This window comes from Rissa tridactyla, unplaced genomic scaffold (assembly GCF_028500815.1).
Source record: "Rissa tridactyla isolate bRisTri1 unplaced genomic scaffold, bRisTri1.patW.cur.20221130 scaffold_47, whole genome shotgun sequence".
NCBI classification, from domain to species: Eukaryota; Metazoa; Chordata; class Aves; order Charadriiformes; family Laridae; genus Rissa; species Rissa tridactyla.
The window spans coordinates 72,031-99,244 of NW_026529679.1; the positions used below are offsets into that span (position 1 = coordinate 72,031).

Genomic DNA, 27,214 nt, shown 5'->3' on the forward strand with positions numbered 1-27,214 from the left:
TATCAGTGTTTTCCCACAAGATCAAAATGAGTTTTCAGGGTGTGCATGAATATCAAGAGGAGAGCTATTGACCTTCCACTCTGTTTGCAGTGTCAGTACTCTCTGGATCAGGCTGTGCATTTAATCTCCCTCATCTTTCACGTATTCCCACCTCTCCCAACTAAACTGACCCTGTCTGCAGTCACCTTTCCAGCAGCGCATCTGCATAAAAGCACTTGCAACAGCTCTGTAGATTTCCCTTCCCCTTCCTCTTTCATCATCCAGACACCTCTCAACAGTCCAGTTGATACTTTGAGATTCATGGAGTTAAAAGCTTGCCTGTCTCTCAACAGTCTGTCTCATTCTGCACATTCTTTAGTTTTGCTGATTTGATAATTTTTCATCTCTCTAAAATATTTCTTGCATGGTCATGCCTTGTGGAAGGTGAACCTCATTGGTGGCAGATTGTACTTGGCACACAGTTGAGGAGTGGTTTATTTTAATGGTGAACCTTATCAGTTTTATTTTGTTGGTTCAAAAATAAAAACATCCCTGTTTGCCTGTGTGCAGCAGGTCTCTGAGGAAAGCAGGTGGGAGCTGGTGCAAAGGAGCTGGAACATCCAGCTGCAGGCTGCGGTGGAGAAGTGTGATGGAAGGAAAAGGGATGCAAGTCCCAGGTGGCCGATGAGAGCCATGGTGGGGTTGGGGAGGTGAGGAGCAAGGTTGGCCATCCTGTGTCAGATCTCAAGGGACAGCTTCTCTCACCAGTCCAGATCTCCTTAGGAGAGACCCTGGATCCATATCAGTCAGAGAATGCTGCTGTCACCTCTTCTCTAAACTGAAAAATTACAAACTACACCCTTGAAAATGAACAGTCTTTTTTCATTAGAAGCTCTTTGAAATCTTTCTCCATAAGAACATTAGGAAACGTCTCTAATTAACTGTAGAAGAGTAGAAAAGGAAGAGACGTGGTCTCTTAGGGCTTTCTTTGTCACAATGAGCCCCACGGTGCATTTGGTGCTGAGCCCTTGAGCCTCAGGTTGCACAAAGCTCTCAGGAAGTCAAAGTGAGAAGGAAGAAAGTACCTTGAAGTATGAATGAGTCCCTCTGAGGGCAAGCCCTGAGAAAGCCTCCCCAGGGGCTCGTTAGAGCAGCTGAGAGGAGGCCATGATTGCAGGCAGGCAAAGGTGCTGTGCAGGCAGCTGAGCTGCTGAGAAAGCCCTGGCTTTGTTTGATGGAGCAGAAAGGCCAAGCCCTGAGCCCCAGGCCTTGGGAAGGCAGATCCCGTCCCTCCCGCATGGCTCAGGGCTCTTGCTGGGGCAGGAGGAGGTGGGGGGTGTGATGCTGAGTGAAGGATACTGGTGGGTGCTGTGCCCAAAAGGACAAAGACTTGCGTTCGCGTGGGGACTTCCAGCCTTGACAGTGCCCTTTGCCATCTCCACCACAGATTGTCCTACGCTGTCCCACAGCTGCTTCTTCTTCCCTGCCGGCTGGAGACACCCATTTCCCTTCCCCACCTTGCTCTCACCCTGGCAGTTCCAGACACTCACTGACGTCTGTCCACCCTCACACTCTGCTCCTTGACACACAAAGACATGGACTCATCTCAGACTCCTTCTGGATGTCTTCTGGAAATGAATTCTGCTGCTGCAGGAAATACAATGGCTGCCATAGGATGGAGGATACCAGCTCGCCAGACAGTGATGGGCATCACACACTCACCATGCCCACCACCATCCAGGACTGGGGTCAGGGGCCCAGGCATCTTAGCTCTGTCGGAAATCCCTCCAGTGAGTCCAGAAATCCCAACGCAGGGAAGAGAAATCCCAAGACACTTCACTGCTGAGAAGGCAAATGCTGGCTGAAACCTTGGGACCATTAGTGTGAATGTCCCACCACCTACAGAAGAGTCCAGGAAAGTTTCCAGGAAGAAGAGACCTCACAGGCACCAAACACAGCCACAAGCCTCATCCTGGCCTAAAAAGGTATGCAGAAGGAGATGACCTCACAAACACAGACCCCAGATGATGAGCCTGCTGCTGGACAATCATGTGCCCAAGGAACCATAACCTCAGAAGCAACCTCTAGCTGCTGGCATGTTCCATACATGCTGGCATGGTCCATCCTGTGTGTTGCATTCATACCCATGCTGCTGGCATGTCCCGTACTTGGGACCTCACAGGAACCAAGCCTGGCCATCAACCCTCTGCTGGCCTAAGGGGTGCTCTGGAACACAGGCCTTCAAACACCTCTGAGCTTGCTCATGGGCTCTCAGGTCCTCAGGCAGCAGCACCCTCACAACTGGCATTCAGGCCATTCGCCTGCTGCGGGGCTATCAAGGACTCGGGCAGATGTGACCTCCAAATCAATAGCTGCCTGCTTCTGGCCTATCAGAGATTGTGGCAGCAGTGACATCATAACCAACATCCACAGCATGTGCCTGCTGCTGGCCTGTCAGGTACTCATGGAGAAAGGACCTCGTTGGCACCGAACCCAGCCTTGAGCCTGGGGTTGGCCTGCCACCTGCAGAGACAGGGGTGACCCCAAAATGAGCATCCAAAGCAGATACCCGCTGTTAGAGCAGCGGTGACCTCACAATAACATGCCAGACCTTGGCCTGCTGCTGGCCTGTTGGGTTCTCAAGCAGAAGGCACCTCACAAGCATCTACCCTAGACATTGCTGGACTGCCATGTCCTCACAGAATCATGTAGATTGAAAGGGATCTTTGGAGATCGTCTAGTTCAATCCCCCTCCGCTAGAGGGAGTCAGCCAGAGCAGGTCACTTAAGATAACCTCCAGGCTGGTTTTTAGTATCTCCACAACAGGACACTCCACAGCCTCTCAGGGCAGCCTGTGCCAGGGTCATGTGCCCTTGATGCCAAAACCTGTTTTCTTGAGTTCAGTTGAAATTTCTTATTTTTGAGGACTGGGGCTTAGCACATCTAGCCCTGTCTGGGGATGGTGAGGGAAGTGGGCTTCTTCAACCTGGTGAACCTCCTCCAGTGAGGGTCATCATCCAAAAGGGATAACCTCACTCCAAGTATGGGAGAGAGATGGATGGCATATGATGGATATAAAAACATGGAAGGATTTGGCTGAAGAGATTCTTAGCCTTCTGAAAGACCAGGGCATTCTTCCAACTGCCTGAAGCTCAAAGCAGCACCTGGGGAGTTTAGAGGGATGCGCCTGAGCGAGGAGTAAGGGGACGGGGAAACTGGAGAGCAAGGAGAAGGCCGGCCCTGCTGCCCCATTAACGGTCCAATGGCCCTACTGTTCTGGAACTGCATGGGACAGGTGTGGTAAAGGGTGGGGAGACATGGCCCTGGCAAAGTGCCCTGGCAGCCCTCACGGCTCTGTCCCCCTCAGCCCTCCTCTTTTGGTGGCCTCCCGCAGTGCCTGGGCCACAGATGGTCTGTGTCCCCTCAGTGCCAGCCCCTCTCCCCAGGCCAGCACAAGAGTCCTGCTCCAGGCACAGAGCAGCCTGCCCAGAGTGGGGGCCTGCAGAAAGAGGTTTCTCCTTCTCATGGATTCCTCCCTGCAGGCACAGAAATGCTCCCTAGCTCTTCTCCAGGGACACCCCTTCTCCTGGGACAGCCTTTCCCCAGGTGCGCGTGTCCAGGCTGGCCTGGCTGGACATTCCTGGTTCCCACCCCGTGCTCCCTGCAGGGCCCTGAGCTGGCGGTGCTGCTCTGCAGAGGGAGGGGGCTGTGGTGCCCTGGGGCCATGGGGTGACCCTGCACTGGCCATGCTGGTCGGGGTGAGGAGCAGACCCAGCCAGAAAGGGATCACTGGTGCTGAGCCCCCTTCCATCTTCCCTCCTGGCTCAGTGAGAAAGGGCCAGGCTGGGAAGGACCAAGGGGTGTCTCCAATGTCACAAAGGGCAGGGAAAGCCTCTGGAGCTTTCCAAGTGTCCTGAACCACTCTCCAGTCTTCTGTCCCTTTACCTGCTGGCTCCTCACAGCATCTCCTGGCATTGAAGGGCCCTTGTTTGTCTTTGGGCAAGAACTACATGGGGTGTGGAGGCGGTGGTCACAGGCAATGGCGGTGATGATAAGGCCGTTGGCCAGGAGGGCAGCCAGGTAGATGCCCAGGAAGAGCCCGAAGTGCAAGAGCTGCAGCTCCCGTGTGTCTGCAAATGCCAGGAGGAGGAACTGGGTGATGGAGCTGCCGTTGGACATCTGCTGCCTCTGGGCATGGGGGCTCTGTCCAAAGGAGGGAAAAAACAAGACAAAATTAGGACAGACGCCTTATAGCAAAGACAGTCTGCTTTTCAGTGATTGGTTTTTATGATTTTTCTACAATCATAGTTGGTGAGTGGTCTTTTGAGAGGAAGAAATTCTAATTTTTATGATTGAAACTCTGGAGTCTTGAGACAGGACAGGAAACAGGGCTCTGATCTCTGTGGTTTAGTGCAGAGTCAGGAGAGCTGCAGTGTCCATCAGTCTTTTTTCCATCTGCCCTGTGCTTCTGCTTGTGCTGCCTTGAACATGACTTCACACACAAATTCCACTCAAAAAAACCCCAATACACAAACAAATAACTGAACTCATATGGGAACAGCGGAGCACTGTTTGAAAGGACAAATATACAAATTCTCTTTCCCAAAGCAGAGTTAGAGCTGTGATGGAGAGAGCAGGACACAACCCCTCACAGAGAGAAGCAAAGGACTCTGTGAGGAGAGTGCCGACCCCCGAGGAAAGGCTCAGCCCTCCCTAGGATCCCACAGGAGAGCTCTGCCTTTCTGGGGGCAGCTGGCAAGCCCGGCAGGACAGGCAAAGCAGAGAGTCTGGGGTCCCTAGGATGGGGTGTTCTGAGGGGAGAGTCAGCTCATTGCCCAGCAGAGAATGCCCAGAAGACATCCCCAGTGAAGGACCAAAGGAGAGCTGCCTGAGCGCCCCCTCCCCAGTGCGTGTTGGCAGTTTCCCCCAGCCCTTGCCCATGTCTCTGCTGCCTGGAGCTGCCCCTGCCAGGAGCTGCTTCTCTGTGCCCAGGTCTCCTCCCTCTCCCTGCTCCCAGAGCCCATCCCACCCGCTGGGGGCTCAGCTCTGCCCTGCAGACCCCTCCTGGCAGCAGGGCACTGCCCAGGGCCATCTCCCTCTTTGTGGCTCCTCAGGAGGAGATGAGAGAAAGCCTGATGCTGGAAGCAAAGGTGCTGCTGGTGCTGTGTGTAGGGAGAGGAGGGGGTGAAGGCACTTTGTGAGCTTTCTGGCAGATCTGCTGATCCCTCAGTGGAACAGTGACAGCTCCTTTCCCTCAGGAGACAGCTGAGAGCACAGACCCTGCAATGTCTTCATCTTCCAGGCAGCCCCTGCCTTGTCTTTCCTCTGTAAATGCTGCCTCTGCCAGTGCTCTGGGGGAGATCTGCAGCTGTGGGCAGCCCTGACCCACACAGCACACTCTCAAAAGAGCCAAAGGACCCTGCCCTGAGGGGAGTCTCTCCTTTGCCCCAGAGCTTCTCCCCACAGAAGCTCGGGGGGGAGCTCCTTGGGCAGGCTGAGAGCTGACCCTGGCAAGCAGCAGAGTCCCTGCCCTGGCACAAAGCCCCCTGGGGTGCAGGGACCCTGCTCTCAAGGACAGCCCTGGGCACCCCTGCCTGCACACCCACCTGTCTTCAAAACCCTGCCACAGTCCCTCGCAGAAGGCAGCCGTCCTTCATTGTCGCTGCCATGGTGCAGCAGGGCAGCCCTGCTCGGAAGCACGTCCTCCTTCTCCACACCAGAGAAGCCAGGAGAGCCATCCTGACAGCTCCTCTCAGCCAGCCCTAGAACATCCCTCCAGGAGACTCCCCTGCCTTGCCCTACAGCCAGAGACTGACTGTGTCAACAGGGGTGAAGATTTCCCCAAGAACAAGCTCAGAACTCTCCTCCCACTCCCAGCTGCCTTTGTCCTCTCTGTGCCTGGCTCCTCTCGGGTGCCTGCAGGCAGTGCCCTCAGCCCTGCTGCGCTTGGCAGAGGAGCTGCTCCTGGGCAGAGCTGTCTCTCTGCAGCGCTGCCCGCTTGCCATGAGCTCCCTCCATGCCAGGAGCCCAGCCCAGCTCAGACGCAGAGGACCAGCCCAAGGCCTTTTAATGACCCCTCTGGTGGGTTTGATGCCAAGTCCATGAACCTCGGATGCTGAGAGGAAGTTGAAGAAACCTCTCAAGGAGTCAAAGTCAGGTTCAAACTCCAAAGTTTCTTGTAGTATTAATGGGTCCCACTGAGGGACACCACTCAGAAATTATCACCAGGGTCTGGTTGGAGCAGTAACCTGGAGGCCGTGATGACAGGTCAGGAAAAGCAAGGTGAAGGTGTCTCTGATGCTGAGTAAACCTGGATGTGTTTCATTAGCGCAAAGGGCCAAGCCCTGACCCCATCACCCAAAGGGCCAAGGCACGACCCCCAGCCCCCAGGAAGGGAGATCCTGTCCCTCACTCATTCCTCAGGGCTCTTCCTGGCACAGGGGGATGTGGAGATGTGCAATGCCAAGGACAGGACTATGGTACGACACCTCCCAGGCTCCTGAGCATGGACAAGGAGGCAATGAGACCCCAGTCCTGGAAGGACTGGTTGTCTCCTCATAGGCATCAGTGGCAGAGACAACAGCCATAGCCCAAGGCATGAAGGGGCTGGGTCTCTGTCTTCTCCACCACAGGCTGTCCTACGGTGTCCCATCACCTCTGCCTCTTTCCCTGCAGGCTGTAGTTATCCACCCAGCTGCCCCACCTTGCTCTCACCTTCCTTTGCTCAGATCTCTCCATACTCCCTGGCTCCTCCTTGAAACGCAAAGCCTTAGGCTGATCCAGGCTCCTTCTGGGTGTCGTGTTGCACCACAGCATTGCCCTTGGGGTGACATTTCTTTCTCCTTGTGTCCATTCTGCACGTCCCCAGCTGCATGTTGGGGCATTATTTCTTTCTCATGCTGTTTTCCACTACAAAGAAAAGCTCCACCAGCTCTGAAAGCACCCTTCAGGCACGCTCAGGCTTCTCCTGTACTGTCCTTAGTCTCCACTGAGGATGCCCCATTCCTGGAAGTATCCAAGGTCAGGAGCTTTGAGCAACTAGAACTAATGAAAGATGTCCCTGCCCATGTCAGGGGGTTTGGACTAGATGATTGTTTAGGACTTTTCCAAGCACAACCATTCTATGATTCTTTGATTCATCCAACTGAGGAGGGGGGGATTCTGCATCAGAGGTCTGACACTCGTGCTGGGAAGCCAGAAAGCACATTTTTGGATTGTGCAAGACTTGCCATGGGATTTCTAGGAAAGGACCGAAGGAAGGGAAAGGTTGGGATCAAGGAGGTTTGTGGAGTAAGAAGCATGGGAAAACAGAGAGAAAAGGGATGAAATGAGATGATCATGTGTAAACAGGTGGCTGGTCAGGAAACTTCCCTGGCTGTGCCCCACAACTGATCACCACAGCCTGTCCTGTTTTCTTAATACCTCCTTTTCCAAGAGATTTGTGGGGTGAGGGAGATCTTTGCTCTCTCTGCACAGATGGAGGTTCAAGTGCCAGACACTGGAGTGGGAACCACAAGTCATCAGACCTTTTGAACGCTGGGGGGCCAGCAACTGGTGATAATGGTGCATATGCATATAACATTGGTGTGTATGTTAGTGGTTTACCCACAAGCAAACACCAGAGAAACCAGAAAGTAGAATACGCCTGCGGGGCCCTAATTTTGGACTGGACACTAGAGGGACCAGAACACCTGCAACTTGGGTACTGGAAGAAAAAGGTAGCCCAGACCACCTCCTAGAGAAACTGGGGGGTCACAGTATCATAGAATTGTCTAGGTTGGAAGGGACCTTCCAGATCAGCAAGTCCAACCATCAACCTAACACTGACAAAACCCATCACTGAACCATGTCGCTAAGCACTACGTTGACCCGTCTAATTTGAAATACCTCCAGGGATGGGGATTCCACCACTTCCCTGGGCAGCCTGTTCCAATATTTGATAACCCTTTCAGTGCTTCCTAATTTCCTAATATCCAGTCTAAGCATCCTGTGGCGCAACCTGAGGCCGTTTCCTCTTGTCCTATCACTTGTTACTTGGGAGAAGAGACTGACCCCCACCTCTCTACACCCTCCTTTCAGGGAGTTGCAGAGAGCAAGAAGGTCTCCCCTCAGCATCCACTTCTCCACGCTGAACACCCCCATTTCCCTCAGACGCTCCTCACAGGACTTGTGCTCCAGACCCCTCACAAGCTCCCTTGCCCTTCTCTGCACCCGCTCCAGCCCCACAATGTTTTTCCTGTAGTGAGGGGCCTAAAACTGGATACAGCACTCCAGGTGGGACCTCACCGGTGCCCAGCACAGGGGGACGATCACTTCCATGGTCCAACTCACCACACTGTTCCTGGTAAAGGCCAGGATGCTGTTGGCCTTCTTGGCCACCTGGGCACACTGCTGGCTCATAGTCTTTCTCTTCACTGACAGAATAAACAGACTTTCGTTTGTCTTTGGTGCTTCTCTCTAACCCAAACGAATATGCAGCACTAAAGTGGGTTTCCCTCCATGGAGCAGCTTTGCACAATGTCTGCTCCAAGAGGGGAAATATCTCAGACTGCGGCTGGAAATGGGTGAAGGTGTGGAGGATAAATGTGTTGCTTCTGACACTATTTGATATGCATACAATACAAAAAGGCAGGGAAGGCTAACCACCATGAAAGAAACAGGAAAACTGCCCATCAATGAAGCTCAGCAGAAGGAGGATGGAGCCGTACATAAGATGAGGTGATATCATTGGGATCAGCACCTAGAGAAGACTTCTGTAGGGAAGACTTTCATCTGCTCTAGGTGACCCTGCTCTGGCAGGGGGTTGGACTGGACGATCTCCAGAGGTCCATTCCAACCCTTATCATTCCGTGATTCTGTGACTTTGCAAGGGAGTACCCTGACTTCATGCAGCTAAAAAGCAGAGGCCTTGTAATGTGCTGAAGGGCTGGGGAGAAGTGCTCTGGGGTGAGAGAGGAAGGGTGGATGGCAGAAGGTTGGAGAGATTTGAGTTACAGAGATTTGAAGTCATCCTGTCAAGGTCTGAGCAGGCTGAACTTTGGAGAGGAGGAAAACTAAAGCAGCTCTCAAGGGTGTTTTGGAATTTGTGGTGCTATCACTAATATCAGAAAGCGGACAGTGCTGTAACCCAGCTGCAGCACTGTGTTAATGCAGAACTGGCTATTGAAAATCCAGTATTTCATTCCCTTGGGCTCTTGGCTTTGGCATCTTTTCACTTTGACTCCACTCCTGACACCTCTCTCATGAACCCCATAAGAATGGAAGACTAAAGGAGAATTAGGCTCAGAGCTGGTTCCTTAGGGCGTTTGGCATGTTAATGAGCCCTCTGGTGCTGAGCTCCTGCACTGCAGATCCTGAAAGACTGAGCAAGCCCCCGGAGAAGTAAAAGTCAGAAGCAAACCTCCAGGTTTCTGGGGGTGTTAGCAGGCCCTGCTGATCTCTGCCTCTGAAGAGACCGAGGAGGGAATGAGCAGACAAAGTTCCTGTCCCTGGGGGCTAGTGAAGCAGGAAAGGATGTCAGAGACACTTGCTACAGGAAGACATTTAAACGTGGAAGTCATTGCGAAAGCCCTTGATTTGCTTCCCCAAGCAGGATGGCCAAGCCCTGACCCCCATCCTTTGGGGAGGGAGCTCCTTTCCCTCTTGGAATGCTCAGGGCTCTGTGTAATGTGTGAGCGTGTGAAGCCGGGTACTGGTCAGCAGGAGGAGCCTTTGCAGGCTCTATGGTGGGTGGGTGAGGAGGCAACGAGGTGCTGGAGCTTTAAGGAACTCGTGCCTTCTCATGGGTCTCAGTGGAAGAGACAGAAGCCTACTCAGGTCTGTTGGGGTGTCAAGGCCCAAAGCCATGCCCACTGCAGCTACACTGTCCCATGCCTGTGCCAGGTTCTTTAGCTCCAAAAAAAGCTCTGGATTTATGAGGATTTGCCAATTCCTGTGGGTGTCCCCTCCCAACCTATTTGCTTTCTTCCAAAAGCCTTGTCAATGCTCATTTATCACCCAAGATTTGCAAGCCCCAGACATGCTAGAAGCCTCTATTTAGCTCCACAACCCAGCGCTGAAGTGCGTATCCTCCTCATTCTGCTGCCTCAGAGTGAAAATTCAACCTCGGACATTTCAGCATGACACCCCTTGCTATTTCAGGTCCTTCTCCAGCCTTTCACACGCCCATTGCTATGCACACACTGCTCTTTCCCTGCATGCCCGTGTCTCTCACAAACCCTTCCTCTTCCCCTGCCGAGATGGGACTTCAAGAGGTTTGTGCATCCTCCACGCCCATGGTCTGAACTCACAGTCGTCTCAGGGAACCTGTGTCCGACTGCGGCCAGTGTTGTCCTGCCAGCTCAGGGTCTGAGTTCCATTTGAGCCCAAACCATTCCAGTTCCCGCTGCCTCCCTCTTCCCTCTGACACTGGCTACTGTGTGACACAACTGCTGTACAACTCCAGGCAGGATGGGCCAGAGAGTTTAATTAGCAAATTGGGACCTTTCCCCTTGCTGGAAATGTGAACTTGGCTCTCAATATTTATGTATTGAACTGCTTTGCCACTTTGAAACTGCCTCTCTGAAAAACTAGCCCAGTGTGTTTTTTTCTGTGTTTGTTTCTGTTCGTTTTAACCCAAATGAACATGCAGCACTGAAGTGACATTCCATAGCATGGAAAGTGGCCTTCCATAGGATTTTGCACAATGTCTGCTGCAAGAGGGGAGATGTCTCAGACTGCAACTGGAAATGGGTGAAGTTGTGAGGAGATAAATGCATTACATCAGACAATAATTGGTATGAATACAGTTAAAAAAATGTAGCGAAGGTGAACAAGCAGGAAAAAAAGGAAACCTGCCCAGTCACTGGAGCTCTGCAGAAGGGGGCTGGAGCTGTACGTAACATGAGGTGATAGAAGCGGGATCATGACCTAGAGAGGATTTTTAGGCCAGGCTGTGCGAGAGAGTACCCTGACTTCACCCAGCTAAACAAGAGGCTCCACAGCGTGCTGAAAGCGATGGGAAGAAAGGTCTTGGGGTAAAAGCATGAGAAACAATGGGAGAGATTTGGGTGGCAGAGATTTGAAGTAGTCCTTTCCAGGTCTGAGAAGGCTGAGTTTCAGAGACAAGGGAAAACAGAGAAGCTCTCAAGCATGTTTTGGAATTCATGGCACTATCACTAAGAACAGAAAGAGGACAGTGCTGCAAGGGAACTCTTATTCTTCATGAGGATGAACTAAAGTTCTTTTATTTCCTTCCCGACAGTTACTATTACTTGTCAAACCCTCACCTGTACCTGACTCTCTTCTCCTGGGGCACACTGCAAGGCACAGGCTCATGGAAGGGCTTTTGGGAAAGGGGTTGGAGGGGGAGCCTCTGGTCCAGCCTCTCACCCAAAGGTAGGGTTGTCAATCCCAGGGTCAGGTTGGGTGACATTCTGGGGAGCTGAAAGCCTCCAAAGATGGAGATAACAGAGAGTCGATGGGTGTCCTGCTGCAGGGCAACGTCCGCCTAGTCCATTTTTCCTAATATTCGGTATAAAGCTCCATGGAGGATGCTTGCCGCTGTTGCCTCTGCCAAACATCTGCCACAGCAGAAGAGTTTGCCTCCACCTTCATCTCTCCAGGAAGATGTCACCTGCTCTTAGACTGCCCTGTGCCTCCCCTTCAGCAGACTAAAGAGGACCGGTTGTCTCAGCCTCTCCACACAGCTCATGTGCTTAGGGACCCTAACCCCATCCCGACAGACTTCCTCTGGACTTTCTCCAGTTTCTCCGTCCTCCTTTCACAATGGGATCCATCTATGGCATCAACCATAACTCCCACACCCTTCTGCCCAGGACACTCCTCAGCCAGTCGCGTCACAGCCTGTCCCAGTGCACCGGCTTTGTTCTGCCCCCAGTGCACACCTTGCCCCCTTTGCCTTATGAAACTTCAGGAGGTTTCATTTGGCCAAGTCCCCAGGTGTGTCAAGGTCCCTCTGGACTCAAAGTCCAAATGGTCAACATTGCAGGTTTTGTGGACAGTGCCTCAAACCAGATGAGAATATGGGGAATTGCAGGATCCCACAGGTAATGAAAGAGAATGATTTGCTTAATGGAGTTGGCACCTGAGTTTGAAAATCAGCACACCAACCACCTCAGATATACCCCAAGGTTGTAAGAAAAAAGAAAAGCATGGCCAAGGGGGAATGGATGAATAAGGAAGCCGTTCATTTTGGAGGGGATTTGGATAAAAAAAGAGAAGCAATTGTGGTTTCAAGGAATATAAAGGATGTGGTCAGGGCTGTCTGGGGACACCTGTGAAGCACCCTGGCACCTGATGTGAATGACTTCTGTGGTCAGAGACAACCTGAGAGCTTTCCCTAATTTGAAAAAATGAAGGGGAAGAAAGGACAGTCATATTTAGGCTGGATGGGACGTCGGGAGGTGTCTCGAGCAGCCTCCTGCAGGGCCAGACCAGTTACTGAGGGCTTTCTCCAAACACATCCCGGTCACTTGCTAGAAGAGATCCAGTGACATAAACCAAAGAAGTAACCTGGATGTGGTGTAGAAAGTCCTGAGCAGAAGGGGATCATCACTTCCACTGTCTGTGCTCCTGCTCATACAGCCCGGAATGCTTTTGGCCTCCCTTGCTGATGGCTCCTGGTTGTCCCAATGAAACCCAAGGACCACCAAAGTCTTCCCTGCAGAGCTGCTATCCAGCCATGCAGCCCCATGCCCTCTGCCATTGCACAGGATGAGTGCACCTCAAGGGGAGGACTTTGGCTTTGTCATCATTGGATACTGTGTGCTTCCTTTTGGCCCAGCCTTCCAGCCTGTCTTTGTCCTTTGGGCGGTAGCCTTGAGCTCCAGCACCGTGTCTGCTCTCCTCCATATGCTGTCATCTACAACTGTTATGAAAAAGCACTCTCTCGTCTCCTCTGGGTCATTAAAAACACATTAAACAGGGCAGGTTGCATCTGAGGGGACCTGCTCTGGACCACAGAGCACAGCCTTTCACTCCCCTGCTCATCCATGGGGCATTTCTGAAAGGTGCATGCAATATTTGGGTGCCGCCAGTCATCAGGGAGTGCCCCCACTTTCAAAGATGATGGAAGGGGCCTCTCTGTGACATCGGCCTGCTCTCTCAGCTCCCTGGGATGCCACCCATCCTGTCCTAGAGACTGGTGAGGATGGTGCTTGCTCAAGTGACTCCTGACTTGATGCCCATCCACCGCTGGTTGTTCTCCTCCAGGGTCCTGCTTCAAGTCACAGAGGGCCGGGAGACCTTGCAGGGAAAGATCGAGGCAAAGAGGACATAGACAATCGCAGATCTATCCACACCTGCTCTCATGAAACTCAGTGGTGGCGACAGAAAGGTGGGTACTCAGGGTACACAGGGTACAGTTGTTCTGGCATGGACTGCTCCAGTGTGGGTCCCCCACAGGCCACAGGTCCTGCTGCAAAACCTCCTCCAGCATGGGCTCCTCTCCTTGGGCAGCAGTTCCTGCCAGGAGCCTGCTCCACCGGGGTCCTCCATGGGCTGCAGGTCTAACTCTCCTAAAGGAAGAAGGCCAGCCCAGCACGGCTTCTCTTCTGGACCAAGCCACAGGAAGTCCCGGAGGATGGCTGTTTCCTATGCCCGTGGGACTTGAGAAAACTCAGTGCTGACAATACTCCAATGTTTTGGGTATTGCTGAACAGAGTTTGCACAGTGTCAAGGCCTTCTCTAGTTCTCATTCTGAGTAGGTGGGAGGTGAGAAAGAAGTCGAGGGGGGACCCAGCCAGGACCGCTGATCCAAACAGACCAGAGGCATATTCCATACCATATGACCTCATGCTCAGGAATAAAAACTTGAGACAGAGGAAGAAGACAGTGAAGTTCTTGTCATTCAAGGAGGCTGCTGCTTGGCGACTGCCATCAGTTTGCTTGTGGGATGTGGTGAGTGATGGCCTGTGTTTCTCTTGTTGAGGTTTTCTTAATCTCTTCTCTTCACCTATTAAACTGCTGTTGTTGACCCAAAACTTTTCACACTTTATTTCTTCCTTGTCCCACTCAGGAAGGGGGAAGAAAGTGTGAGTGACTGTGTGGCTGCTGGGCTATTGGCTATTGGCCAGAGTCAACCCACCACAGCAAGGAAGTTTCTGATAGCTGGGAGCTAGTTCAGCGGTTGGGCACCAAGATGCTTAGGGGCTGAAGGGGAAGGGCCTTGTTTAGCCTGGAGAAGGGAAGGTCTCGGGATCCTCCTAGCAGCCGGTCTGTCCCCGTGGGGAGGTTTTCAGGGCCATGGAGCCAGGCTTGTACCAGTGGTGCTTGGCAGGAGGTTAATAGACAATGGTCAGATGTTGAAATAAGGAAGGTTCAGGAGAGAGAAAATGAAAATCTTTTTCTCCATGAAGGCATCCAAGTGTTGGAGGAGGTTTCCCAGAGACATTGTGTCATCTCTGCCCTTAGATGTTTTCCAGCTCCCATGGGATAAAGCTTTGAGCAACATGGTCTGACTCCATGGCTGATGCTGCTGTGAGCACGAGGTCAGAACAGAAGTACTCTTTTCATATCTGCAGCTACTTAGTTTCTGGACTTGTTAGAAGCACCATGACTCAGGATGACCATTGGCACACATACTTTATAAGCTACGCTGTTGGAGGTTCAGTCCAGGGGGACCTTGACACACCTGGGAGTCTGGCCAATAGAAATCTGAAAATTTAGAAGGAAAAGCTGGAGAACAATTCCATGCAGCAGCACGGGCAAGGACCTGAGCGATGAAAGAGTGCTCTGAGGAGAAGGGTCTGGGCACCATGGCAGCTGCCATAGGAGCCAGTGGGCGTCACCTTTCAAAATGAAAGAGGAGAGACTGGAGAGGGTGCAGAGGAGGTGTGCCAAGATGGAGTGAGGGGCCTAACACGTGAGGGGAGTCTTGGGGGAACTGGGCCGCTCTAGCCAGCTGATGTAGAAGCACAGGGGTGGACAAGCAGCTGGAGGACGAGCAGCTGAGCATGAACCAGCAATGCACCCCCGTGGCAAAGGCCAACAGCCTCCTGGGCTGCAGCAGGAAAAGCTTTGCTGGCGGATGGAGGGAGGTGACCCTTCCCCTCTGCTCAGCACTGGTGAGGCCACACCTGGGGTGCTGTGTCCAGTGCTGGACCCCCCACACACAAGAACGTTGTTGACCTACCAAAGCAAGTCCAGCAAAGGGCCACAAAGATTGTTTAAGGCACTGCAGCATCTTTCATAGGAGGAAAGGCTGAGAGATGTGGGAGTGTTCAGTCTGGAGAAGAAACGTCTTTGGGGGATCTTCTTAATCTATATAAAATTCCATCTGAACCCAAGAAAACACTTTTTGACTGTGAGGGTGGTCAATCACTGGAAAAGGTTGCCTAGGGAGGTTGTGGAGTCTCCATCCATGGACATATTCCAAACGCACCTGGACAAGCTGCTGAGCAACCTGCTCTAGTTGATCCTTTCTCAGCTGGGGGCTTGGACTAGATGATTTCCAGAGGTCCTTTGAAACCTCAACATTTCTGTGATACCGTGAGTATAAAGGAGAAAAGTCAGACAGAAAGAAATTAACAACACATAGCATGGACCTCAAATATGGTGGGATCCCATGGAGAGGACCCAAGCTGGAGCAAGGGAGAAGTGTGAGGAGGAAGCAGAGACAGAGATGTTCTTTACTGACTGTTAAGACCCCCTTCACCACCCCCCTGCTCCTCTTGGGGTTGGGGTGGGGAGATGAACTGGGAGCAATGGAATAATTGGAGCCCGTGAGAAGCGTGAGGAGAACGGTCTTTAATAGTTTTGTCATTCTTTCTCACAATCAAATTCATTTTTTAACTGGCAACAAATTAAATTGATCTTCCCCAAGTTAACATGTCTTTGCCCGTGGCAGTAATTGGTAACTGATCTCCTTTTCTTTATCTTGACCCATGAACATTTCTGGGTTTTTTTTCTCCCTTTGTCCTGTTGAAGCGGAGGAGGGAATGAGCAGCTGGGTGGGCGTCTGGCTGCCGGCCAAGGTAAAACCACTACAGAACCACATCAGGACGCCTGCCTCCAGTGTGGGTCTCTCCAGCACAAGAAAGTCCCTGACGGACTGGAGCGAGCCCTGCAGAGGCCAGAAGGATGGATGGGGCCTGGAGCACATTTAAGGAAGAAGAGAGGCCGAGAGCTTTCGGTTCTGGAGATATCCGTTAGAGCCAAACACTGGGGCAAGGACCAGGCCAGTTGGTAAGATCTCAATCACTGGAGATGTTCAAGGTTTTATTTCCTTTTTATTAAAGATGGCGGTAGAGTTGTGTATCACAGAGCCCTGGGGGAAGACAGGAGTGACCGTGCAGCAGGGTTGGGGTACATGGCCAGAGATGGAGATGCCTGGTGTGTGGGACTGATCTGGGACAATTTTCCCGGAGCAGCTTCCCCAGGCTGTCCAAGGAGCACGGCACAGACCAGGCCTCTCTCTTTTGCACCTTTGGTGCCTTGCTTCCTTCACCATGGCTCTGCACCATGAGCACCCTGCTGTGTGCGCGCACCCTGCAAACTCACACGGCTGAGCTCTCCGCTGGCGCTTTCCTCTCCTGGGCACATTCCACCCCAGCCCAACACCTCCCCAGCAATCCCTAATTCTCCTCCTCCCCTCTCCCCAGCACAATGGCCCAGTCTGGGCTGGCCCCACAGCAGTGCCCACCACAGGGTGCTGCAGAGCTCTGGTCACTCACAGCACAGCCCCAGCCCCCCTGAAGGACACAGCAGCTGCTGGGGGGCAGAGAGGGAGGTTCAGGCTCCCCATCAGTCCCAGGGCTTTTTACCTGGACCCAAGGGCAGGAGGAAACACAGGCCACTCACTCTCTGGCTCTCTACATTCATATTGTGCATCAGCACACCAAGTGTATTTACCCCTTCTCTGTCCCCACCAGCCCCACACTCCAGGACAGCATGACAGTCCTAGCCCTGCAGCTCCTCAGCCAGCTCCTGCGTCTCCCCAGTCTCTCTCCCCTGTGCCAGCTGGGTTCCCACTGACTCTCCTGTGATTGCAGAGTCCTCATTTCCCCGTCAATACCTGGAATTAGCACTTCACTTTTGTGTGATTCCACGCTTTGTGGAGCTCCAGTCACACCCCAGGCACACGCTGTCCATGGAGATCCCCTGGGATATCCAGGCAGCTACAGATTCCCCTCCTGGAAGATGTCTTCTGCCTTGTCGCATGTGGGAAAGAACTGGGTCTGGACCCCAGTGGCCATTCACCATCTCCACTGTCACTAGGCACCAAGAGGTGAGTCCTAAATCCAACCCTCTAACAGGTCACAACAGGACAATGAGCTTGTTTCTTTTGGAACCATGGAGTAATGGGCCCTTTTGGCGTGCAACAGCTTGGGCCTGATCCTGAACGACCTTTGGAAAAACAGTGCGCAGGAAAGTGCGCAGGCAGTGCGCAGGAAAGATGCCTTTTTATGACAGAGGTGCTTTGAGGGAGTCAGCCTGGGCCCAGTGTTACACAGAAACTTTTCTACATGGGTTCCAGGTGAGACAGAGGAGGTTCAAGATTCAGATCAAGTACGTGAAATCCAAATATTGCTCTACAAACATAAAACCCCAAATAGGAATAACAAGCATGATACTGAAACAAAGCATGGGCCTGGTGTGGGAGTCACTTGCGTAGAAAGATGGGAAGTTTATCAGTATTGAAAAAAGTCCATGAAATCACCTTCCTCAGGGCATCCTTGAGCTCCTGGTTCCTCACGCTGTAGATGAGGGGGTTCACTGCTGGAGGAACCACCGAGTACAGCACAGCCACCACCAGATCGAGAACTGGGGAGGAGATGGAGGGGGGCTTCAGGTAGGCAAACATGCCAGTGCTGACAAACAGGGAGACCACGGCCAGGTGAGGGAGGCACGTGGAGAAGGCTTTGTGCCGTCCCTGCTGAGAGGGGATCCTCAGCACGGCCCTGAAGATCTGCACATAGGACAGCACGATGAACACAAAACAAACAAAAGCTAAAAAAGAACTTAATATTAGAAGCCCAGCTTTCCTGAGGAAGGAGCCTGAGCAGGAGAGCTTGAGGATCTGGGGGATCTCACAGAAGAACTGGTCCACAGCATTGCCCTGGCAGAGGGGCAGGGAAAATGTACTGGCCGTGTGCAGCAGAGCATTGAGAAACCCACTGCCCCAGGCAGCTGCTGCCATGTGGACACAAGCTCTGCTGCCCATCAGGGTCCCGTAGTGCAGGGGTTTGCAGATGGCAACGTAGCGGTCATAGGACATGACGGTGAGAAGATAAAACTCTGCTGCAGCACAGAAAAAGAAAAAAAAGACCTGTGCTACACATCCCCAGTAGGAGATTGTACTGCTGTCCCACAGGGAATTGGCCATGGCTTTGGGGACAGTGGTGGACAGGGAGCCCAGGTCAAGAACAGAGAGGTTGAGGAGGAAGAAGTACATGGGGGTGTGGAGGCGGTGGTCACAGGCGATGGTGGTGATGATGAGGCCATTGGCCAGGAGGGCAGCCAGGTAGATGCCCAGGAAGAGCCCGAAGTGCAAGAGCTGCAGCTCCCGTGTGTCTGCGAATGCCAGGAGGAGAAACTGGCTGATGGAGCTGCTGTTGGACATGTGCTGCCTCTGGGTGTGGAGCACTGAACAAGGAGGAAAGAACAGTGAGAATTTAGGGGCAACTTTTCTGAGCAAAATCAACACCATTTGTCATACTTCACACACTCTGCCACTTTTCCATTTCCATGAGATCATTCAGCTCTGTGGCTGGAGCTCAGACTGTTTCTGGCCGAGTGTGCCAGGAGGAGCGGGACCTCTGCCCGCTGGCTGCCCAGGAGTCAGCCCTGCTCTGCAGCAGCAGATTCGTGGGAATGGGGTGGGCAGTCCTGGTGTTCCAATTTGTCAGATAAACCTCTCCTCATGGACAAAGGGCTTGTCAGTCTCTGCACTCCCATTGCCATGAAACCACAGTTGCAAGAGTGTTGGAGAGAGGTTCTTATACAGCTCTCTCCTGTCTCAACTGGAGATTCTCTTGCATTTCAGAAACCCTCACCATTTCTGCCGCATTCAGGGACAGCAAAGGCAGTCCTGCCAGGCAAGGGGATTGTCTGAGGGTTAGTGCAGAGAGAGGGGAGCTGGTCTGTCCCTCTGTCGTGTTCCCAGCTGCCCTCTGCTTGTGCCTTTCTGAGACAGAGGGGAATCGCACTCGCGTGTTGACATGGAAAGACACCAGGCACTGCTGAGAGCAGAGAAACCCACTGCCGAGAGCTCAGTGTCTCACCCTTTCTCAAGGTCTCAGCACCCCACTTCTCGCCAAGGACACACATGGCTCCTTTCACAAACCCAGCAGCGTTTCCTTGGTCGTAGCGTCTCTGCGCTTCTCCACAGGGCATTCAGGTAACAGCAGGATGCTCCAGGACAGATTGGCATCCTGGAGGGCAGCTCAGTGCTTGGAAGGACACCCCAAGGAGATACCCAAGTGTCCTAGTGATGGTATGTCAGAAAGGGAAAGTCATCTCCTTCCTCAGGGGATGATAGAGACTGCATTGCCCACAGCCCCACGGGTTAGAGGAGAGCTTGGACACTTCATTCCCAGGGAAACACTTTCATGGGAGAAATCACAAGACCGGTGCCTGACTCGGCTGCTGCAACTCCCATCCCCAGAGAGCCTGGCTGAGAGAAAGAGAACAATCACAATATCACAAACAGGTGGAGAAACAAGGAAAAACGCAGTGATGGTCTGGGTGAGAGAGGCCAGGGCAGAGACAGCCGGGCACTCAGGACAGCGTTACCCTCACCCAGATGTTCACGCCACATCCCAGACAACAACTTTGCCTGTCAGCTGCTCTCAGTCCCTGTGCTCTGCAGAGGGAAATGGGCATGTGTCTGGAGAGCTGGCCCAGGGCTCTGCTGGAGCTCTGGCTTCACAGGAGGGTCATGCCTTGAACCACAGAGCCCTGAGGGCTGAGGCTTTGCTGGGTGGGAGAGGAGGCGAGGGGGCTTGCTCAGGGGAAGGGGTCTGCATTGGAGGGGATCATACGGAGTTTTATGAATCCTTCCTCCCACAGCCATTTCAGGTTTGTGTTTCCACAAATTCCCTGACCCTATCCCTGTTGCCGGGAGATTTTCCTCACTGGAGGTGTTTCCCTGTCCCATGTCTTTTCCCTGTCAGCTCTCACAGACCCCATCCCAACCCCTGTGCACTCCCCTTGGCCCCACAGAAACCTGCCTGTTTGCCGGGCACTGCCTGGGTTCATGTTCCTGTTTGCAGGTGGAAAAGGGCAGGTCAGAACAACCCCGATGGGTCCAGCAGAGCTGATGCTGGTGCTGCCCATGGGCAGAGGAGTGGCTGAAGGCACTCCAGGAGGTTCCTGGCAGACCTACTGACCACTCAAAGCTACAGCTCAGGAGTCTCACTGACTTCTTCCAACTTCAGAGCTCCCTATACATTTATCCCTTTCTCTACCTCCCCACCCTCTCACAAACGCAGGAAAGCTCCTTATCTGTAACGTAATTCCTGCCTTGAGCTTCCCCTTGAAAAGTGCCCTCAGAAATGTCCTGGGGGTGAACTGCAGCTGAGAGCAGCCCTGACCCATGCAGCACCCCCTTGACAGCAGGACACTCTCCTGCCAGGAGCTGCCTCTTCCACCCACACCTTCTCCCCGCACTGCTGCTGGGAGCTCCTCAGGGAAACCGAGGGCTGATCCTGATAGGAGATAAGTCCCTGCCACAGCACAAAGCACCCTTGGGTGCAGGGACCCTGCTCTGAAGGACAGACCCCTGGCTGCACACCCACCTTCACACTCTGCAGCCCTCCCTGGGTGAAGGCAGCTGATGTGCCCTGTCCCTTTGACAGAGCCATGGGGAAGCCCTGCTCCAAAGCAAGTCCTTTTTCTCTACACTGGAGAACCTCTGAGAGACCTCCTGATAGATCCCAGAGGCTGTGGGATGTGCCAGCTTCAGGAGATCATTCCAGGAACCGCAGCTGCATTGCCCTGCAGCCAGAGACTTACCCTGTTCAGGGCTGGGAAGATTTTTCTCCAGCTGAGCTCTCCTCTCTCCTCCCACCCCAGACTGCCTTTACACCCTCTCTGCCTCCCTCCTCTGCCCTCGCTGCCTGCAGGCAGTGCCCTCAGCCCTGCTGCGCTTGGCAGAGGAGCTGCTCCTGGGCAGAGCTGTCTCTCTGCAGCGCTGCCCGCTTGCCATCAGCTCCCTCCATGCCAGGAGCCCAGCCCAGCTCAGACGCAGAGGACCAGCCCAAGGCAGCCCTTTCTCTGCCCCCTCGGGGCTCCCTCCAGGTGTCCCTGGGGCTCCAGGGGAACCTGCTGATGTAATTGCTGAAAGTTAAAGAAGAAACAAAGATAGCGTGTGGCCACTGCTGAGATTCATGGGAGCAGGTGTGGATAGATCTGCGATTGTCTATGTCCTCTTTGCCTCGACCTTTCCCTGCAAGGTCTCCCAGGCCTCTGTGACTTGAGGCAGGACCCAGGAGGAGAACAACCAGTGGTGGATGGGCATCAAGTCAGGAGTCACTTGAGCAAGCACCATCCTCACCAGTCTCTAGGACAGGATGGGTGGCATCCCAGGGAGCTGAGAGAGCAGGCCGATGTCACAGAGAGGCCCCTTCCATCATCTTTGAAAGTGGGGGCACTCCCTGATGACTGGCGGCACCCAAATATTGCATGCACCTTTCAGAAATGCCCCATGGATGAGCAGGGGAGTGAAAGGCTGTGCTCTGTGGTCCAGAGCAGGTCCCCTCAGATGCAACCTGCCCTGTTTAATGTGTTTTTAATGACCCAGAGGAGACGAGAGAGTGCTTTTTCATAACAGTTGTAGATGACAGCATATGGAGGAGAGCAGACACGGTGCTGGAGCTCAAGGCTACCGCCCAAAGGACAAAGACAGGCTGGAAGGCTGGGCCAAAAGGAAGCACACAGTATCCAATGATGACAAAGCCAAAGTCCTCCCCTTGAGGTGCACTCATCCTGTGCAATGGCAGAGGGCATGGGGCTGCATGGCTGGATAGCAGCTCTGCAGGAAAGACTTTGGTGGTCCTTGGGTTTCATTGGGACAACCAGGAGCCATCAGCAAGGGAGGCCAAAAGCATTCCGGGCTGTATGAGCAGGAGCACAGACAGTGGAAGTGATGATCCCCTTCTGCTCAGGACTTTCTACACCACATCCAGGTTACTTCTTTGGTTTATGTCACTGGATCTCTTCTAGCAAGTGACCGGGATGTGTTTGGAGAAAGCCCTCAGTAACTGGTCTGGCCCTGCAGGAGGCTGCTCGAGACACCTCCCGACGTCCCATCCAGCCTAAATATGACTGTCCTTTCTTCCCCTTCATTTTTTCAAATTAGGGAAAGCTCTCAGGTTGTCTCTGACCACAGAAGTCATTCACATCAGGTGCCAGGGTGCTTCACAGGTGTCCCCAGACAGCCATGACCACATCCTTTTCATTCCTTGAAACCACAACTGCTTCTCTTTTTTCTCTAAATCCCCTCCAAAATGAACGGCTTCCTTATTCATCCATTCCCCCTTGGCCATGCTTTTCTTTTTTCTTACAACCTTGGGGTATATCTGAGGTGGTTGGTGTGCTGATTTTCAAACTCAGGTGGCAACTCCATTAAGCAAATCATTCTCTTTCATTACCTGTGGGATCCTGCAATTCCCCATATTCTCATCTGGTTTGAGGCACTGTCCACAAAACCTGCAATGTTGACCATTTGGACTTTGAGTCCAGAGGGACCTTGACACACCTGGGGACTTGGCCAAATGAAACCTCCTGAAGTTTCATAAGGCAAAGGGGGCAAGGTGTGCACTGGGGGCAGAACAAAGCCGGTGCACTGGGACAGGCTGTGACGCGACTGGCTGAGGAGTGTCCTGGGCAGAAGGGTGTGGGAGTTATGGTTGATGCCATAGATGGATCCCATTGTGAAAGGAGGACGGAGAAACTGGAGAAAGTCCAGAGGAAGTCTGTCGGGATGGGGTTAGGGTCCCTAAGCACATGAGCTGTGTGGAGAGGCTGAGACAACCGGTCCTCTTTAGTCTGCTGAAGGGGAGGCACAGGGCAGTCTAAGAGCAGGTGACATCTTCCTGGAGAGATGAAGGTGGAGGCAAACTCTTCTGCTGTGGCAGATGTTTGGCAGAGGCAACAGCGGCAAGCATCCTCCATGGAGCTTTATACCGAATATTAGGAAAAATGGACTAGGCGGACGTTGCCCTGCAGCAGGACACCCATCGACTCTCTGTTATCTCCATCTTTGGAGGCTTTCAGCTCCCCAGAATGTCACCCAACCTGACCCTGGGATTGACAACCCTACCTTTGGGTGAGAGGCTGGACCAGAGGCTCCCCCTCCAACCCCTTTCCCAAAAGCCCTTCCATGAGCCTGTGCCTTGCAGTGTGCCCCAGGAGAAGAGAGTCAGGTACAGGTGAGGCTTTCTACAGTAGAGGCTCATGGGACAATTCAGGCTGGCATTGTCCTGTGCTCAGTAGGTATCTCGTCCTACCTTTGATTACTCTTTACATTTCCCGGCCAGGCTCCTTACCCATGCGGTGCTTTAGGCTGTGGAGAAGCTCAAAACCAACTCTTTGACTCGGTTACTTTAATTTGACGTGCTGAAACGCAGGGCAGACGAAGGCAGTTCAGAGCTTCTAGGATCTCTGCTGCACGGTTAGGACTCAGCAGACTGGAAATGCAGGTAGCGGTGTTGTGTCAGTGTACTCCAGGGGTCAGGAGCAGTGGGTACCGGTCACAACACCGCATGAAGACTTTGCCTTCCTTTGTGCCTTTCCAGAGATCTGGGATCTGTACCTTGGCCTCTACCAAGTACCCTATCCCCCCCTCCACCTCTTACTGGAACCAGGGAGAAAATATACGAAGCGGGCATGAATTCAGGGAAATTCTGTCTACGAGGTGTCGTCTTTAAATGATGACAAAGAGATAGCAGTGAGAGCAAAACCACTGTTCGAAGAACTTCATGCCAGAGGCTAACTACTGAAAATGACACCCACTCTGACAAGTAATAGTAACTGTCGGGAAGGAAATAAAAGAACTTTAGTTCATCCTCATGAAGAATAAGAGTTCCCTTGCAGCACTGTCCTCTTTCTGTTCTTAGTGATAGTGCCATGAATTCCAAAACATGCTTGAGAGCTTCTCTGTTTTCCCTTGTCTCTGAAACTCAGCCTTCTCAGACCTGGAAAGGACTACTTCAAATCTCTGCCACCCAAATCTCTCCCATTGTTTCTCATGCTTTTACCCCAAGACCTTTCTTCCCATCGCTTCAGCACGCTGTGGAGCCTCTTGTTTAGCTGGGTGAAGTCAGGGTACTCTCTCGCACAGCCTGGCCTAAAAATCCTCTCTAGGTCATGATCCCGCTTCTATCACCTCATGTTACGTACAGCTCCAGACCCCTTCTGCAGAGCTCCAGTGACTGGGCAGGTTTCCTTTTTTTCCTGCTTGTTCACCTTTGCTACATTTTTTTACTGTATTCATACCAATTATTGTCTGATGTAACGCATTTATCTCCTCACAACTTCACCCATTTCCAGTTGCAGTCTGAGACATCTCCCCTCTTGCAGCAGACATTGTGCAAAATCCTATGGAAGGCCACTTTCCATGCTATGGAATGTCACTTCAGTGCTGCATGTTCATTTGGGTTAAAACGAACAGAAACAAACACAGAAAAAAACACACTGGGCTAGTTTTTCAGAGAGGCAGTTTCAAAGTGGCAAAGCAGTTCAATACATAAATATTGAGAGCCAAGTTCACATTTCCAGCAAGGGGAAAGGTCCCAATTTGCTAATTAAACTCTCTGGCCCATCCTGCCTGGAGTTGTACAGCAGTTGTGTCACACAGTAGCCAGTGTCAGAGGGAAGAGGGAGGCAGCGGGAACTGGAATGGTTTGGGCTCAAATGGAACTCAGACCCTGAGCTGGCAGGACAACACTGGCCGCAGTCGGACACAGGTTCCCTGAGACGACTGTGAGTTCAGACCATGGGCGTGGAGGATGCACAAACCTCTTGAAGTCCCATCTCGGCAGCGGAAGAGGAAGGGTTTGTGAGAGACATGGGCATGCAGGGAAAGAGCAGTGTGTGCATAGCAATGGGCGTGTGAAAGGCCGGAGAAGGACCTGAAATAGCAAGGGGTGTCAGGCTGAAATGTCCGAGGTTGAATTTTCACTCTGAGGCAGCAGAATGAGGAGGATATGCACTTCAGTGCTGGGTTGTGGAGCTAAATAGAGGATTCTAGCATGTCTGGGGCTTGCAAATCTTGGGTGATAAATGAGCATTGACAACGCTTTTGGAAGAAAGCAAATAGGTTGGGAGGGGACACCCACAGGAATTGGCAAATCCTCATAAATCCAGAGTTTTTTTTGGAGCTAAAGAACCTGGCACAGGCATGGGACAGTGTAGCTGCAGTGGGCATGGCTTTGGGCCTTGACACCCCAACAGACCTGAGTAGGCTTCTGTCTCTTCCACTGAGACCCATGAGAAGGCACGAGTTCCTTAAAGCTCCAGCACCTCGTTGCCTCCTCACCCACCCACCATAGAGCCTGCAAAGGCTCCTCCTGCTGACCAGTACCCGGCTTCACACGCTCACACATTACACAGAGCCCTGAGCATTCCAAGAGGGAAAGGAGCTCCCTCCCCAAAGGATGGGGGTCAGGCCTTGGCCATCCTGCTTGGGGAAGCAAATCAAGGGCTTTCGCAATGACTTCCACGTTTAAATTTCTTCCTGTAGCAAGTGTCTCTGACATCCTTTCCTGCTTCACCAGCCCCCAGGGACAGGAACTTTGTCTGCTCATTCCCTCCTCGGTCTCTTCAGAGGCAGAGATCAGCAGGGCCTGCTAACACCCCCAGAAACCTGGAGGTTTGCTTCTGACTTTTACTTCTCCGGGGGCTTGCTCAGTCTTTCAGGATCTGCAGTGCAGGAGCTCGGCACCAGAGGGCTCATTAACACGCCAAACGCCCTAAGGAGCCAGCCCTGAGCCTAATTCTCCTTTAGTCTTCCATTCTTCTGGGGTTCATGAGAGAGGTGTCAGGAGTGGAGTCAAAGTGAAAAGATGCCAAAGCCAAGAGCCCAAGTGAATGAAATACTGGATTTTCAATAGCCAGTTCTGCATTAACACAGTGCTGCAGCTGGGTTACAGCACTGTCCTCTTTCTGAGGAATTTGAAAAGTCACAGAATCACCGAATGATAGCGGTTGGAAGGGACCTCGGGAGATCGTCTAGTCCAACCCCCCTGCCAGAGCAGCGTCACCTAGAGCAGGTGAAAGTCTTCCCTACAGAAGTCTTCTCTAGGTGCTGATCCCAATGATATCACCTCATGTTATGTACGGCTCCATCCTCCTTCTGCAGAGCTTCATTGATGGGCAGTTTTCCTGTTTCTTTCATGGTGGTTAGCCTTCCCTGCCTTTTTGTATTGTATGCATATCAAATAGTGTCAGAAGCAATACATTTATCCTCCACACCTTCACCCATTTCCAGCTGCAGTCTGAGATATTTCCCCTCTTGGAGTAGACATTGTGCAAAGCTGCTCCATGTAGGGAAACCCACTTTAGTGCTGCATATTCGTTTGGGTTAGAGAGAAGCCCCAAAGACACGCTGAGCTAGTTTTTCAAACAGTTTCAAAGTGGCGTAAAAGTTTAAATCCAGAAAAGCCAAGTTAAAAAAAGGGAGGCAAAATGGGCACAGCTGTATATTCTGAACTGACAAATTCTCTGTCAGTGAAGAGAAAGTCCCACAGCCTATGGGATATTTTCATCAGTTGTCTCTGTGGGAAGCTGGGTTTCTTGGGCCTCTTGGCTTGACCCTGCTGCACTCCCATTTCCAGCAAGAGGAAAAGCTCCGGCTGAGGCATCAAACTGTTGCCCATCGTGCCTGGAGAGCCAGGACAGTTGTGTCACACAATACCCAGTGTCAAAGGCGAGAGGGAGGCAGTGCGAATTGAAATTATTTGGGCTCAAATGTAGGAAATACTGTTTCCCATGATATTCTCCTGGAGAAAATGGCTGCTCATGGCTTGGATGGGCGAACGATCCACCGGGTGAAAAACCGGCTGGAGGGCGGGCCCCAAAGAGTGGTGGTGACTGGAGTTCCATCCAGTTGGCAGCCGGTCACAAGTGGTGTTCCCCAGGGCTCGGTGCTGGGGCCCATTCTCTTTAATGTCTTTATCAATTATCTGGATGAATGGAACGAGTGAACCCTCAGTAAGTTCGCAGACGACACCAAGTTGGGAGGGAGTGTCGACCTGCTTGAGGGTAGGAAGGCTCTGCAGAGGGATCTGCACAG

General features: G+C 52.5%; 1 protein-coding gene across 1 annotated transcript; it reads right to left on the minus strand.

Moving 5' to 3' along the window:
- Positions 1–17,581: 17,581 nt before the first annotated feature.
- LOC128903587 (olfactory receptor 14J1-like) lies at positions 17,582–18,541 on the minus strand. Its single transcript, XM_054187601.1, has one exon. It carries the CDS (start codon positions 18,539–18,541, stop codon positions 17,582–17,584), a length of 960 nt encoding a protein of 319 aa, XP_054043576.1.
- Positions 18,542–27,214: the final 8,673 nt, after the last annotated feature.